The following is a 15,964-nucleotide window of genomic DNA, read 5'->3' on the forward strand; positions in this document are numbered from 1 at the left end:
ATAAAAGACACCTGTCCACAACCTCAAACAGTCACACTCCAAAATCCACTATGGTGAAGACTAAAGAGCTGTCGAAGGACAACAGAAACAAAATTGTAGACCTGCACCAGGCTGGGAAGACTGAATCTGCAATAGGCAAGCAGCTTGGTGTGAGCAAATCAACTGTGGGAGCAATAATTAGAAAATGGAAGACATACAAGACCACTGATAATCTCCCTCGATCTGGGGCTCCACGCAAGATCTCACCCCGTGGGGTCAAAATGATCACAAGAACGGTGAGCAAAAATCCCAGGACCACACGGGGCACCTAGTGAATGACCTGCAGAGAGCTGGGACCAATGTAACAAAGGCTACCATCAGTAACACACTACGCTGCCAAGGACTCAGATCCTGCAGTGCCAGACGTGTCCCACTGCTTAAGCCAGTAAATGTCCGGGCCGTCTGAAGTTTGCTAGAGAGCATTTGGATGATCCAGAAGAGGATTGGGAAAATGTCATATGGTCAGATGAAACCAAAATAGAACTGTTTGGTAGAAACACAACTCGTCGTGTTTGGAGGAGAGAGAATGCTGAGTTGCATCCAAAGAACACCATACCTACTGTGAAGCATGGGGGTGGCAACATCATGCTTTGGGGGCTGTTTCCCCGCAAAGGGACCAGGATGACTGATCCATTTACAGGACAGAATGAATGGGTCCATGTATCGTGAGATTTTGAGTGCAAACCTCCTTCCATCAGCAAGGGCATTGAAGATGAAACGTGGCTGGGTCTTCTAACATGACAATGATCCCAAACATACCGCCCGGGTAATGAAGGAGTGGCTTCGTAAGAAGCATTTCAAGGTCCTGGAGTGGCCTAGCCAGTCTCCAGATCTCAACCCCATAGAAAACCTTTGGAGGGAGTTGAAAGTCCGTGTTGCCCAGCGACAGCCCCAAAACATCACTGCTCTAGAGGAGATCTGCATGGAGGAATGGGCCAACATACCAGCAACAGTGTGTGCCAACCTTGTGAAGACTTACAGGAAACGTTTGACCTCTGTCATTGCCAACAAAGGATATATAACAAAGTATTGAGATGAACTTTTCATATTGACCAAATACTTATTTTCCACCATAATTTGCAAATAAATTCTTTCCAAATCAGCCAATGTGATTGTCTGGATTTATTTTCTCATTTTGTCTCTCATAGTTGAGGTCTACCTATGATGCCAATTACAGGCCTCTCTCATCTTTTTAAGTGGGAGAACTTGCACAATTGGTGGCTGACTAAATACTTTTTTGCCCCACTGTATTTCTGGGTGATAAAAGGTACCATCTGCTATGGGAGTTATGCACGATCTTAGAGTCATATGTCTTCCTGGTGCTTTGTACTATAAATTATTTTATGTTCATTTGCTCTTTATTTGATGCTCATTCTTTTTGAAGAATATTGTTCTTTGTAAAAGTCATTTTTGTATATGGTAAAAGAAAAATTAATAAAAATTACCTAATTAAAAAAAAAGAAAACCTTTATTTGTTAGAAGCATCAGATACAGCCAACAAATTTTGGGGTAAAGGACTTCCCATTACCTTAGGACTTGCATAACGATTTATAATACAATTTTTATGAAATAATTTAGAGAGCCTTAAATTGAATCAGGATTGAAGCTAGTGTATCCGAATGGCGTGTCCAGCCAGATATTTACTTTCTTTTAGGACAATCAAGCCTCAGTTGAAGACCTGATCTATAGTATTTCCAACTGATTGTATTGCAAATTGTTCTACAAATCCTGAAGAGGAAAGTTCCCCTCCCCCCAAAGTGTGTCGGTTGTATCTTATGTTCCTAACAAATACAGATTTGACACAAATTTCAAGATGAAAGTTTGTACTAGGGGCTCTTAACCAGACACCCAGACGTTATTCATCCACTGAGCGACTTGACTATCCTGCTCAGAGATCCTTACCATAAACTAAACTCTAGCAACAATAACGCACTTTATCTTTTATTAGTTTAAATCAGTGTTTCTCAACCTTTTTTCAGTCAAGGCACCTTTTAAAATTATGGAAAATCTCAAGTCACCCTTTAAAATTCCGCACAACCTTAAGGCACCCCATTCTAAAATGTAAAAAAACTATTCTACACCCATTCGGTACACCCATTGTTAGAGGTGTGGCTCTCTCATTTTCTTTCCCTCACTCTGCTAATGTGACCCCAGTGCTGATGGAGAGGGGCAGGGGAGGGCCAAACAAGGATGATGTGTATGCACCCAACGTCCTCCTTATCAACTGATGATGTCATTGGTTAGGATGCTGGCAGCTAGAAGGTCATAAAAGCGCACAATGAAAACCTGTGGCTGATCCACCTGCTGGCTTGTATACATTTATTGGGCTCTTTGCCAAGGCACCCCTGAAGAAGCCTGAAGGCACCCCAGGGTGCCTGGGCACCCTGGTTGAGAAAGGCTGGTTTAAATGATCCTCCATTCACATCAGTCCAGTGCACCTACATGCCTATCAGGCTATATGTATATAATCACCTTGTGCCTTCCTATGATTTCAAGGAGTAAAATATTTTACTTTAGTCCCACAATGAGACAAAATTGGCCACCCTTGCCCAGGACATTTTGCTTTGTCTTCTTCTGAATAAAACTGCTAGAATCAACCTAGCTAACTAGTGGTACTCTAATCCCACCCCTCTTTGAAAGGACACAGCCCTTCGCTCTTTAGCTTTTACAGCTTGTGTTGATGTCAGCCATACTGTACACTTTTATCTATATGTCTATATATTACAGGGAGACAACAGAAATACTTGAGGTTCTGTAAATGAAAAGTTGAGATGTTATCCAAAGCAAAGAATAGTATTTAATCAGTAGAACATAGACAGTACACAGCTGTGACATCTGACATTTGCCATCAAGTTGCAGCTTCCATGCACACATGCCTCATGAGCAAAAGAGTACCTGTATATCCAATCAAGAGATTACTGAAAGTGGCCATGGGAAGCAGGACTAGGACAAGGTCCTTCAGCACCCAAGGCAAAAAGGCCAAAGTGCATCCTTATCCCATCCATTTTTTTATAGTTCCCAGAATATTATTATTATACAGTATTTATAAAGCGCCAAGAGTTCGCTCAGCGCTGTACATTACAATGGGAGACAATACATGAGACAGTACAATAACAATACAATGCAATACACGAGGGGTTCGAGGGCCCTGCTCCTTGGAGCTTACAATCTAGGAGGGAGGGGATAGCGGTACAGGAGGAAATAGCTGTGGGGGATGGAGTGGTAGGAAGAGTGGAGGAGATCGGGGTGGGGTAGGCTTCCCTGAAAAGGTGGGTTTTCAGGGTGCGCCTAAAGGAGAGTAGAGTAGGTGATAGTCTGATAAATTGGGATAGGGAGTTCCAGAGTATGGGTGACGCCCTGGAGAAATCCTGGAGGCGGGCATAGGAGGAGGAGACCAGGGAACTAGAGAGAAGGAGGTCTTGTGAGGAGCGGAGTGTGTTTGTTGGGTGGTATTTGGATATCAGGTCGGTGATGTAATTTGGGGCAGTATGGTGGACAGCTTTGTACGTCAGTGTTAGGATTTTGAATTTGATCCGTTGTGCAGTCGGAAGACAGTGAAGGGATTGGCAGAGGGGGTGGCGGATATGGAGCGGTTGGTAAGGTGAATGAGTCTGGCTATCGTATTCAGGATCGACTGAAGCTGGAATAGCCTGTGGTGAGGCAGGCCAGTGAGGAGGGAGTTGCAGTAATCGAGTCGTGATATGATGAGGGAGTGGATGAGCTGATTAGTGGTGTCTGGGGTTAGGAATGGGTGGATTTTGGCGATGTTGCGGAGGTGGAGTCTGCATGAGTTTGTTAGTGATTGGACTTGGGGCTGGAAGGATAGATTGGAGTCAAGAATGACACCAAGTACTCTGGCCTGCGGGGCGGAACTGATGGTGGCATTGTTGGACGTGATGGAGAAGTCGGGGGGGGGGGGGTGCGGGCTGGGGGGAAGACTACGAGCTCGGTTTTCCCCACAGACATCCTTCCCTGCCTTTATATAGCCTTTCTGTACATACATTTACCCAGGTTTTGCATTTTATTGTATTGTATTTTCTGTAGGATCAGGCGTTAGGTTGGTAGCTGGCTGGCAGAGGAGGCATGCTTCTTGTTCCAGCTTAAGTGGCAGCCACTGATGTTTAGAGGGTTTATGCTGGCCATAGATGTCTCATATTTTTTTTTAAATGAACAGTTTCTTCATCCACACAAGTGAGGTGGATAAAAGAATCCTCATCGCTGTGACATTGTCCTGCTGTCAAAATACTATGATCTGCAGTTTGTTGCAGCCCGTGATTGAAAAACCTTTTCCAGTATTCCTGTTCTACAGAAGTCATTCTATCAAATGTCTTCTACCAAATGGGAACAGCTATACATGGATTAAAATTTAGCTGGTCCTTGCTGAACTTGCTGAATTTTGATCCATCTATGGCCAGCTTTAGGTTCACTTCAACCAGGCCATGACTGAGTATTTGCAAAAAAAAAAAAAGTAGTCCTTGATGAGGGCAATTCAGTCCTGCAGAGGGATGATACTAGCAAGGTACTACAAATTTCCTGGCCTGACAGCTGGAATCTGATTGGTTGCTGCAGATATGCATATCTTTGTTTTGACAATTTTTTCTAACTGTTCTGACAGTATTTTGTTGTTCTCCACTATTTGTAGATGTCATCCTCCAGTATTTATCTTGCACAGACAAACAGCTACAGAAGAAATGGTCGCTACTGAAGGAAAATGCATTTTTAGAGTAAGTTGAATGTTTTACTGATTGCATTGATATTAAAGTGATTGTAAAGTCTCTTCTTTTTTAATAACAAACATGTTATACTTACCTGATCTATGTAATGGTTTTGCACAGAGCAGCCCCCGATCCTCTTCTCAGGTTCCCCACCTGCGCTCCTGGCTCCTCCTTTTCTCGGTATGCCACCATAGGAATCTATTTTCTATGGTGTTACACCTGTGGGCTTGATCCCAAGCTGCACTGTCTGCGTCTAATAACACAAACAATGCGGCTCAGCCTTGCCCCCGCTCCTTTCATCACAATAGTTGATTGACAGCAGCAGCAGCCAATGGCTCCCACTGCTATCAGTTGGCCCTGTGAGGTGGGAGAAAGCAGAGAGAGCCTCTGCTCTGGGGCACATTGCTGGATCGAGATTGGGCTCAGGTAAATATAAGGGGGGGCTGGCGGGAGGAGCTGTGCACAGAAGGGTTTTTTTTTCACCTTAATGCATAGAATGCTTTAGGGTAAAAAACCTTCTACCTGAGCAAAAAAAAGCAAACAAAAGGTTCACTTATCTTCCTACATTCCCAACAAGCACATAGTCTCGTACCATTATGTTCAGTCTCCAAGTCCTGATTTGTCATGACCTTGTGATAGTGCTTGGCCAATCCACAGGCACCTTTGCTTTTATGCAGGAGAAAGAGGAATCTCGTGCTTCCCCTTTAACTGAAGTACTGGGTATTTCTCTTTGTTTCCAGAATGGTAGGGGAGTGGAAAAAAGTGAGTATACCGTATGTTGCTGAGGAGAGGGAAAATTAAGAAATCGTGTCCACCGATAACTTCCTGTGCTGCACTCTTATCATTACATTGTCCTCACCTGTCTCTGTAGAACTGTAGCCCTGTCCTAGGGTGACAACACTGCTTCCCCATAATCATAGTACTGCTAGAGGGTATGCTGATAGGGTATGCTAAAAATTAGCATAGATAAAGGGTATACTAGAAATTTGTAGAGTCAGTGCCGTTCACCCCAGAGCATGGTGCAGGAAACCCGCGTTATGTGCAAGTTTCCCGCACCACATTCAAAACACACTGCGGTTGTGATCTGCAGCGGGTGCCAGTGTTAAGTTAACTACACCCCAAATGCAGGTCACAAACGCAGTCCGTTTGCCTGCACAGGATTGCATGTTACAGATACATGCAATCCGGTCGCAGTGTGTTTTTTAAAGTAGTGCATGCTCTACATTTGCTGTGGTCCAGTTCAAAATGAATGGGCTGAAATCACACCGCTTGTGAATCACACAGGAATGCGCAGCTCGTTCTTATGAGATTCCTGGTGTGCACCGACCCTTAAAGCGGGTACTGGAAATCTTGTCTTGTGGTATCTTCCTGTGCTCTCTGCCTGTTCTGCACTCTTACAGTGACATTGTCTTCATCTTTCTCTAAAGCAGCGCATTGATTATGCAGTTTACTTTCCTTCCACCATGGGTACTATTATATAATATTGACTGTGTTGATGGGGGAATCCCTCCTGCAGCGCTGTTGTGTTCTTCCGGCAGAGAGCCTTCCCTCCCAGCAGAACACAGTGGTCTCTGCTGGTGGCTATAGCTGGATCATGAAGGTTAAAATAATGGGAAAAAGATTATTAAAACTATCACAGCTAAGGACTGTAAGCGAAATATTACGTATTTCATTGTTGGGTTATATACACTTTAACTGGACCAGCATGGCAAAGTACAGGCTCACTTTAAATCCAGCATGTATTCATTACATGTAACTTGAAGTTAAAGAGTATGTAAATCTCAGCAACATATTTCTATTAATTGTTCCTTTTTGGTCCGTTCAATATGCCATTGAGAACATTTTCTTATACCTGTTTTATAAGTGCAAAAATACCCGTTGATCCTGACAGAAATTCAAAGCTGTCTTAGTCCTGTGCAGACTTCTTGTGTTATCTCCAAGAAAACATTGCTCAGTGGCTGAGCAATTGAGCAAAAGACAATGGGCAGGGCTGACACCACTCATTTAACTCAGTTCACAATAAGACGTTAGGAGCTGAGTGCATTTCAACAGGTATTTTTCTGTACTTGCAGGGTCTGGAAAGAGATAAAACATGGGAAATGTACATGTATTGCACATATTTAATGCATATGTGTTTATATTTTTGCCTTGACATATGCTTTAACAAAGCTACAGATACCTCCCTTGTATGACGGTACAAAGTTTCACTTTGTTGGATGATGAAACTACCATAGTATTATAAGAGTTTAGCATGCTTACCTTATGTGAGTTAGTAGCCTATCCATTGGTTGAATTTGGAGAATGAAATAAGGTCTGCATGTGACAGACCACTTCAATGTATCTAAACTCAAAAACAGAAATGTCATAAGATTGCAGCTTACCAGTAACACATTTTCTATCTTAGGCTGATAGTGTTCACTCACTGTGCTGCTTACAGGGTTGTCTCCTTAGGACAGGGCAGAACACCTCCCCCTTTCCATACAGTTGCAAGAAAAAGTATGTGAACCCCTTGGGATTACGTGGAGTTTTGCATGAATTGGGCATAAAATGTGCTCTGAACGTCATCTAAGTCAGAACAATAGAAGAACACAGTCTGCTGAACATAATACTACACAAACATTAGATGTTGCCATGGTTTAATTGCACATAACATGTAAACATTCACAGTGCAGGGAGGAAAAAGTATGTGAACCTTTGGACTTAATAACTGGTTGACCCTCCTTTGGCAGCAATAACTTCAACCAAACGTTTCGTGTAGTTGCAGATCAGACCTGCACAACGATCTGGAGTAATTTTGGACCACTCCTCTTCACAAAACTGTTTCAGTGTAGCAATATTCTTGGGATGTCTGGTGTGAATCGCTCTCTTAAGGTCATGCCACAGCATTTCAATCGGGTTGAGGTCAGGACTCTGACTGGGCCACTCCAGAAGGCGTATTCTGTGCTGTTGCAGCCATTGTTTTGTTGAATTACTTGTATGCTTTGGGTCATTGTCCTGTTGCATCACCCATCCTCTGCGGAGCTTCAGTTGGCGGACAGATGGTCGTACGTTTTCCTGCAAAATGTCTTGATAAACTCTGGAATTCATTTTCCCATCAATGACAACAATCTGTCCAGGCCCTGAGGCAGCAAAGCAGCCCCAAACCATGATGTTCCCTCCGCCATGTTTTACAGTGGGGATGAGGTTTTGATGTTGGTGTGATGTGCCTTTTTGTCTCCACACATAGTGTTGCGTGTTCTTCCAAAACAACTCAATCTTGGTTTCATCTGTCCACAGTATATTTTGCCAGTAGTGCTGTGGAACATCCAGGTGCTCTTTTGCAAACTTCAAACGTGCTGCAATATTCTTTTTGGACAGCAATGGCTTCCTCTGTGGTGACCTCCCATGTACTCCATTCTTGTTTAATGTTTTCCTTATTGTAGATGTGTCAACAAAAATGTTAGCATGTGCCAGAGATTTCTGTAGGTCTTTAGCTGACACTCTGGGATTCTTCTTTACCTCATGCAGCATTCTGCGCTGTGCTCTTACAGTCATTTTTACAGGACGACCACTCCTAGGGAGAGTAGCAACAGTGCTAAACTTTCTCCATTTGTAGACAGTCTGTCTTACCGTGGACACATGAACATCAAGGCTTTTGGAGATACTTTTGTAACCCTTTCCAGCTTCATGCAAGTCAACAATTCTTGATCGTAGGTCTTCTGAGAGCTCTTTTCTGCGAGGCATGGTTCACATCAGACAGTGCTTCTTGAAACCAGTAAACCCAAAACAGGTGTGTGTTTTTTAAGGGCAGGACAGCTGTCAGCAACACATCCAATATCATCACACTGATATTGGTTGGCAGGAGCCAGGAGTGAGTCAAGGTTGGCTCACTCCTGGCTCCAATTAGCTCTGGGAGAAGTCATTAAGCTAGGGCCTCACATACTTTTTCCTCCCTGCACTGTGAATGTTTACATGTTATGTGCAATAAACCATGGCAACATCTAATGTTTGTGTAGTATTATGTTCAGCAGACTGTGTTCTTCTATTGTGACTTTGATGACGTTCAGAGCACATTTTATGCCCAATTCATGCAAAACTCCACGTAATCCCAAGGGGTTCACATACTTTTTCTTGCAACTGTATCTCTATAACATGAAGGATAAGTTATGTAGTTCTCAGAGGTAACCTAGGCAGGGCTGATAAGACTCCTTGGGATTTCAGTGCAGAGCAGGGCTTGTGTTGGCAGCTCCCTTCAGGAAGTTGTAAGCTCACTAGATTTCTGTCAGGACCAGCAGGCACTTCTTAAATGAACATGCCAAAATGCTTTCAATGGTATATTTCAAAAAGGAAGTAAATAAAATACATTTATTTTCAGGGTTTGCATACTTTGTTTATAAAAACGGTATCGACCATTTGCACTTCCATACTTGCAAGGAGGCAGCCACATTTGCTCATCTATACTTAATGCCTGCTTCCTGTGGACATTGTCTGTGCTTTGCTGATCCTGTAATCTCTCTGTATGCTGCCAAAGTGTTTGAAATAAGTAGCTTTTCTGCAGTAATAATCAGTAGCCATAAATCATGTGATCTAGGCTCCCTGGGTTTGGAAACAACATTTCGTTATCATTAAAATAATGAAGATATTGTATATTTCTTTCAAAAATAATATTGTGATTTGGTAATGGTGACGTGCCCTAATAATTTATGTGAAAGATGTTTGTTTTTTCTGTGATCGCTCCACTTAAAATTATTCCTAAGTAATGCCCTAGGATAGAATAGAATATGTTAAAGAAATTATGCTAATTATGTTTTATTTTAGAAATTTGACATTTGGACAGGATGGGCCCTCCTGGAAGCTTCTAACCGCTCTAAAACTGCTGTGTCTGGGTTCTGAAGAGTTGTAAGTTACTCTTTCAATGATATATATAATTTTCTATTGCGTGTACGAGATTTATTTCAAGATTGACATACAGTTGTGTTCAAAATAATAGCAGTCAGACATCACTAACCTGATCAATCACTGTTTTTGGTAGAAATTATATTTCTACATGGCAAATAATTTACTAGCAGGTGTAGTAGAGTAATAGAAATCCAACAGACCCAACAGTCATGACATGCATGCTGCTGATTCTGTGTAATTGAATCACTAATTGAAAGGGGCATGTTCAAAATAATAGCAGTGTGGAGTTCTATTAGTGAGGTCATTCATTCATTGAAAAACAGGTGGCAATTATTGCCCTTATTTAAGGAAGGAAGGCAGCAAATGTTGTACATGCTGGTTACAGTGCATTTCTCTCTGAAATTCTGAGAAAAATGGGTCGTTCCAGACATTGTTCAGAAGAACAGCGTACCATGATTAAAAAGTTGATTGGAGAAGGGAAAACATATAAAGAAGTGCAGAAAATGATAGGCTGCTCAGCTAAAATGATTGCAAATGCTTTAAAAGGGCAACCAAAACCTGAAAGACGTGGAAGAAAGCGAAAAATTACCATTCGAATGGATAGAAGAATAGCCAAAATGGCAAGGACTCAGCCAACAATCAGCTCCAGGAAGATCAAAGAAGGTGTAAAGTTCCCTGTGAGTACTGTTACAATTAGAAGACGCCTATGTGAAGCCAAGCTATCTGCAAGAAGCCCCCGCAAAGTCCCACTGTTGAAAAAAAGACATGTGCTGAAGAGGTTACAATTTGCCAAAGAGCACATTGACTGGCCTAAAGAGAAATGGCGCAACATTTTGTGGACTGATGAAAGTAAGATTGTTCTTTTTGGGTCTAGTAGCCGGAGACAGTTTGTCAGACGACCCCCAAACACTGAATTCAAGCCACAGTACACTGTGAAGACAGTGAAGCATGGTGGTGCAAGCATCATGATATGGAGATGTTTCTCATACTACGGTGTTGGGCCTATTTATCGCATACCAGGGATCATGGATCAGTTTGAATACATCAGAATACTTGAAGAGGTCATGCTGCCTTATGCTGAAGAGGAAATGCCCTTGAAATGGGTGTTCCAACAAGACATTGATCCCAAACACACCAGTAAACGTACAACATCTTGGTTCCAGACCAACAAGATTGACGTTATGGAGTGGCCAGCCCAATCCTCGGATCTTAATCCAATAGAAAACTTGTGGGGTGACATCAAAAATGCAGTTTCTGCGGCAAAACCAAGAAATAGAGAAGAACTGTGGAATGTAGTCCAATCATCCTGGGCTGGAATACCTGTTCACAGGTGCCAGAAGTTGGTTGACTCCATGCAACACAGATGTACAGCAGTTCTCAGAAACAGTGCGACTACAACCAAATATTCATTAAGTGATTCAAAGGAAAGCAAAATCTTCAAACATTTTTCAGTTTATATAGTGAATGTTTGAGTTTGTAAAGAAGAATACAAACACTGCTATTTTTTTGAACAGTCTAATATTCACTTTTCTTCAGTTTTTTTAGAGGAACAACACAAATTTGATATATTTTTCTTCATGTTTTGATTTGGAATAGAATGTGTCGTGTTCCCAATGCATTTGTGTGGATGGAAATAAAAGCTATTAGAAGGATTTTGAGCTGTATTCACTTTTTTCAACACACTGCTATTATTTTGAACACAACTGTATTTATAGTTCATTATATAATAAACATATTTAAAGCCATAGTTTACCTTTTTATTTGGTGATTATAGCTAAACTATGTACCAGTAAAAATATGTAGTACCTCTTTCCTAAGATTATTATCATTATTAAACAGGATTTATATAGTGCAATCAGTTTGTGCATTGCTCTACAAAATCACAAAATGACAAGGATTGTCAAAGCAAAGTTTAAATGTGGGACCAGACCCATTGTATCTATCACTTAGCTGGGTTCAAACATTTTTTACAGGCAGCTAGTCAGGAATCCTGTGTTCAATGCAGGATGTTCAATAGCGGAGTCCTGTGCGCTCAGGTTTTCATATTGTTTCACTTTGGTAAATCTAAAGTTGATTGTATCATCAGAACCTTAAGCTGGTCATTGATGAAGCGATTTTCTTTTCCTGCAACCATAGGTTGCAAAAAAGAAAACTGCTCAATTCCCCCATAAACACAGTCAGGGTTGATGGGTGAATCCCTCCCGTGGAGCGATTGTGTTTTCCCGGCAGGAGAGGCCATCCCCGCAGAGAGAACACAGCGATTTCTGCTAGCAGCTATAATAGCCGATAGCAATAATCGCTTGTAAAACTCAACAGGATGGTTGTACCCAAGTTGATCGATCGATCTACTTGGGTACATTCAGCCTACCCATACATGGTTCGAATCTTGGTCGGTCCCCAATGAACCAGCTGAGATTTGAATCGTTTATGGCCGGCTTTAGAGGTACTCACATCAGCAGCCTTCTGTAAAACGTAGAGAGAATGAAGTGTTGGTGTAGCACTGACACTAGTGTAAAGAATACCTTTGTAAAAAAAAAAAAAGAAAGGTGCACCCAACAAAGGTCATTGTAGCGATGCAAAAAGACAGTCAGGAAGTGAGAGCACTAAAGTTTAATAGGTCCAGTGGATTTTTATTTGCTCGCCAGCCCTTCATATCATTATAATTGCAGAATAAACCACTAGGTAGCATAGTGACCAAGATTAAATGTTTAAAAAGGATCTAATAACATGCAGGAAGGTTCGATCAGGGTGTCCATCAGGCAACCAGGCTATGTGCCCGGCACCCTGAATGAGCCCTCCTGCTATGTTGGCTACACCTGTGACTCATTAATTGGACCTAATAAACTTGAGCGTTGGTGCTCTCACTTCTTGTGCATCTTCCTTATAAAAAGTACAGCTTTAAAAAGCAGTTATCTATAGAAATTTTTTTAAACTTTTGGATAGTGTCAGGGCAGGGTCATGCACTGACTGACGACAACCACCACCCACAGACCGGAGTCCCTCAGGGCGCGGAGTCTAAGTCCCAGGCTGCCCTTCACCAGGGCCCCTGATGGTGGGGATGGACTTGACGCAGCCAGGAACCAGGTCGCGGCCCCCGAGACACCCCAGCTGCGGTAATGGCCTCGCCAATGGCGTGTAGCTGGTAGGGACCAGATTAGACAAAGAGTAGTCGGGCAGGCCGGGTCGATGACAACGGTACAGAACGGTAGACAAGAATAACAGGTCACAGGCCGGGTTCAGCAACGGAAGGTCAGATCAATGGAAAATGCAGAGAATGGTCAGTCAAGAGCCGAGTCAGATTCCAGGAGAGCCGCGAGAGTACAAACAGAGCTATAGTCACACTAACACAAAAGACATGAATGCAGAGAGCACTTGCAGACAGCAAGCTTAAATGTGATATGAACCACACCCTTCTGAGGAGGAGCCGCAGAAGCCTGAAAGCATAAAGGTTCCCACCATGCTTTGCAGAAACCCAAGATGGATGCCAGCACATGGGATGCACAAGCTCTGAGGAAAGGTAGGACCTTGACAGATAGTAAAGGGGAAGGCTAATATCCCTGTCTTGTTATCTGCTTTCTATATGACCATTATCTGTTTCATATATATATATATATATGTACATACAGTGGATATAAAAAGTCTACACCCTGTTAAAACGTCAGGTTTCTATGATGTAAAAAAATGAAACAAAGATAAGTCATTGCAGAACTTTTTCCACCTTTAATGTGACCTATAAACTGTACAACTCAATTGAAAAACAAACTAAAATCTTTTAGGGAGGGAAGTAAACATAAAAAAACTAAAATAATGTGGTTGCATAAGTGGACACACCCTCTTATGACTGGGGATGTAGCTGTGTTCAGAATTAAGCAATCACATTTAACATCATGTTAAATAGGAGTCAGTACACACCTGCCATCATTTAAAGTGCCGCTGATTAACCCCAAATAAAGTTCAGCTGTTCTAGTAGGTGTTTTCTGACATTTTCTTAGTCGCATCCTACAGCAAAAGCCATGGTACGCAGAGAGCTTCCAAAGCATCAGAGGGATCTCATTGTTAAAAGGTATCAGTCAGGAGAAGGGTACAAAAGAACTTCCAAGGCATTAGATATACCATGGAACACAGTGAAGACAGTCATCATCAAGTGAAGAAAATATGGCAGAACTGTGACATTACCAAGAACTGGACGTCCTTCCAAAATTGATGAAAAGATGAGAAGAAAACTGGTCTGGGAGGCTGCCAAGAGGCCTACAGCAACATTAAAGGAGCTGCAGAAATATCTGGCAAGTACTGGCTGTGTGGTACATGTGACAACAATCTCCCATATTCTTCATATGTCTGGGCTATGGGGTAGAGTGGCAAGACGGAAGCCTTTTCCTACGAAGAAGAACATCCAAGCCTGGCTAATTTTGCAAAAACACATCTGAAGTCTCCCAAAAGCATGTGGGACAATATGTTATGGTCTGATGACATCAAGGTTGAACTTTTTGGCTATAATTCCAAAAGATATGTTTGGCTCAAAAACAACCCTGCACATCACCAAAAGAACACCATACCCACAGTGAAGCATGGTGGTGGCAGCATCATGCTTTGGGGCTGTTTTTCTTCAGCTGGAACTGGGGCCTTAGTCAAGGTAGATGGAATTATGAACAGTTCCAAATACCAGTCAATATTGGCACAAAACCTTCAGGCTTCTGCTAGAAATCTGAACATGAAGAGGAACTTCATCTCTCAGCATGGCAATGACCCAAAACATACATCCAAATCAACAAAGGAATGGCTTCACCAGAAGAAGATTCAAGTTTTGGAATGGCCCAGCCAGAGCCCAGACCTGAATCCGATCAAAAATCTGTGTGGTGATCTGAAGAGGGCTGTGCACAGGAGATGCCCTCGTAATCTGACAGATTTGGAGTGTTTTTGCAAGGAAGAGTGAGCAAATATTGCCAAGTCAAGATGTGCCATGCTGATAGACTCATACCCCAAAAGACTGAGTGCTGGAATCACATCAAAAGGTGCTTCAATATTAGTTTAAGGGTGTGCACACTTATGCAACCAAATTATTTTAGTTTTTTATTTTTACTTTCCTCAACCTAAAAGATTTCAGTTTGTTGTTCAACTGAGTTGTACAGTTTTATAGGTCACATTAAGGGTGGAAAAAGTTCTGAAAAGATTTATCTTTGTCTCGTTTTCTTACACCACAGAAACCTGACATTTTAACGGGTGTGTAGACAGCACCACACTTCACATTTTTTTAATCCCGAGGGAGATTTTGTGTTAAAACATGCAGTTGTGGCACAATCCCATTGACCGGCAACGCTGCCTGTCAAACTCTGCAAGCCCAGATAAAAATTGCTGTTGCATGTGTACAGCCCCACCTGGTTGCAATAGTAGAATTCAGCTGGGTGGTAAAACCAAGGCTCAACTGTCTGTTTTTACTGCTCTCTGACTGCCCGTGTGAAAGAGCCCCTATTCTGTAATCCATCACGATTTACAGGAAGGTGCAATAAAGGCATGCACTTTGCAGTAAATATAAAACTAACTATAAAACCAGCCTATTTTTCTTTCCACTGCAAGATCTTGGTGTAGTTTCGGTGACTATAATCTCTGTGTTGTTTTAGCACATACTGGAAAAAAGTTCTTCTGGGAAGTTTTGTGTCGGAGTCCAATGAACAAAGCTGCATGGAACTTGTGAGGAAGATTTGCCAACATTTACTAGAACAGACTTCATGGGCTCTACAGAAGGTGAGTCAGGCTGCTGCTGGAATACAGCGATCGACTTTAAGCGGCATTTGGCTCGTTCCTGGAAGGTATAGCCTAAAATCTTAACCCTTCTGTTCCTCAGCATGGCGTTCAGTAGATCTATAGGGGAATTTGTCCTGCTGTGATAATCAGAATGCTGTGAATGAGGACAGAAGAGGCCATTTTTTTTAACCCCTCGCCTACAGGGCACTTATACCCCCTTCCTGCCCAGGCCAATTTCCAGCTTTCAGTGCTGTTGCACTTTGAATGAAAATTGCGCGGTCATGCAACATTGTACCCATATGAAATTTTTTATCATTTTTTTGTGACAGATAGAGCTTCATTTTGGTGGTATTTAATCACCTCTGGGTTTTTTTATTTTTTCTTAAATAAACCAAAAACCACAGAAAATTTTGGAAAAAAAAATTTTTTCTTAGTTTTTTGTAATTTTAAAAAATTTTTGCAAATGAGTGAATTTTCTCCTTCACTGATATGCGCTAATGAGGCTGCAGTGATGGCACTGATAGGCTGCACTGATGGACACTGATAGGTGGCACTGATGAGGAGGCACTGGTAGGTGGCACTGATGGGCA

General features: G+C 42.1%; 1 protein-coding gene across 1 annotated transcript in view; it reads left to right on the forward strand.

The window, feature by feature from the left end:
• The window catches only part of SETD4 (SET domain containing 4), a 51,495-nt gene that overhangs the window by 27,176 nt on the left and 8,355 nt on the right, over positions 1 to 15,964 (forward strand). The window contains exons 8-10 of the mRNA XM_089677933.1: positions 4,682 to 4,763; positions 9,552 to 9,632; positions 15,251 to 15,374. Of these exons, the coding sequence (XP_089534059.1) occupies positions 4,682 to 4,763; positions 9,552 to 9,632; positions 15,251 to 15,374 (287 nt within the window). The remainder of the gene's footprint in view (positions 1 to 4,681; positions 4,764 to 9,551; positions 9,633 to 15,250; positions 15,375 to 15,964) is intronic.

Source organism: Staurois parvus, unplaced genomic scaffold (assembly GCF_062004578.1).
Source record: "Staurois parvus isolate SC_StPar_1 unplaced genomic scaffold, SC_StPar_1.0 ptg000195l, whole genome shotgun sequence".
NCBI lineage: Eukaryota > Metazoa > Chordata > Amphibia > Anura > Ranidae > Staurois > Staurois parvus.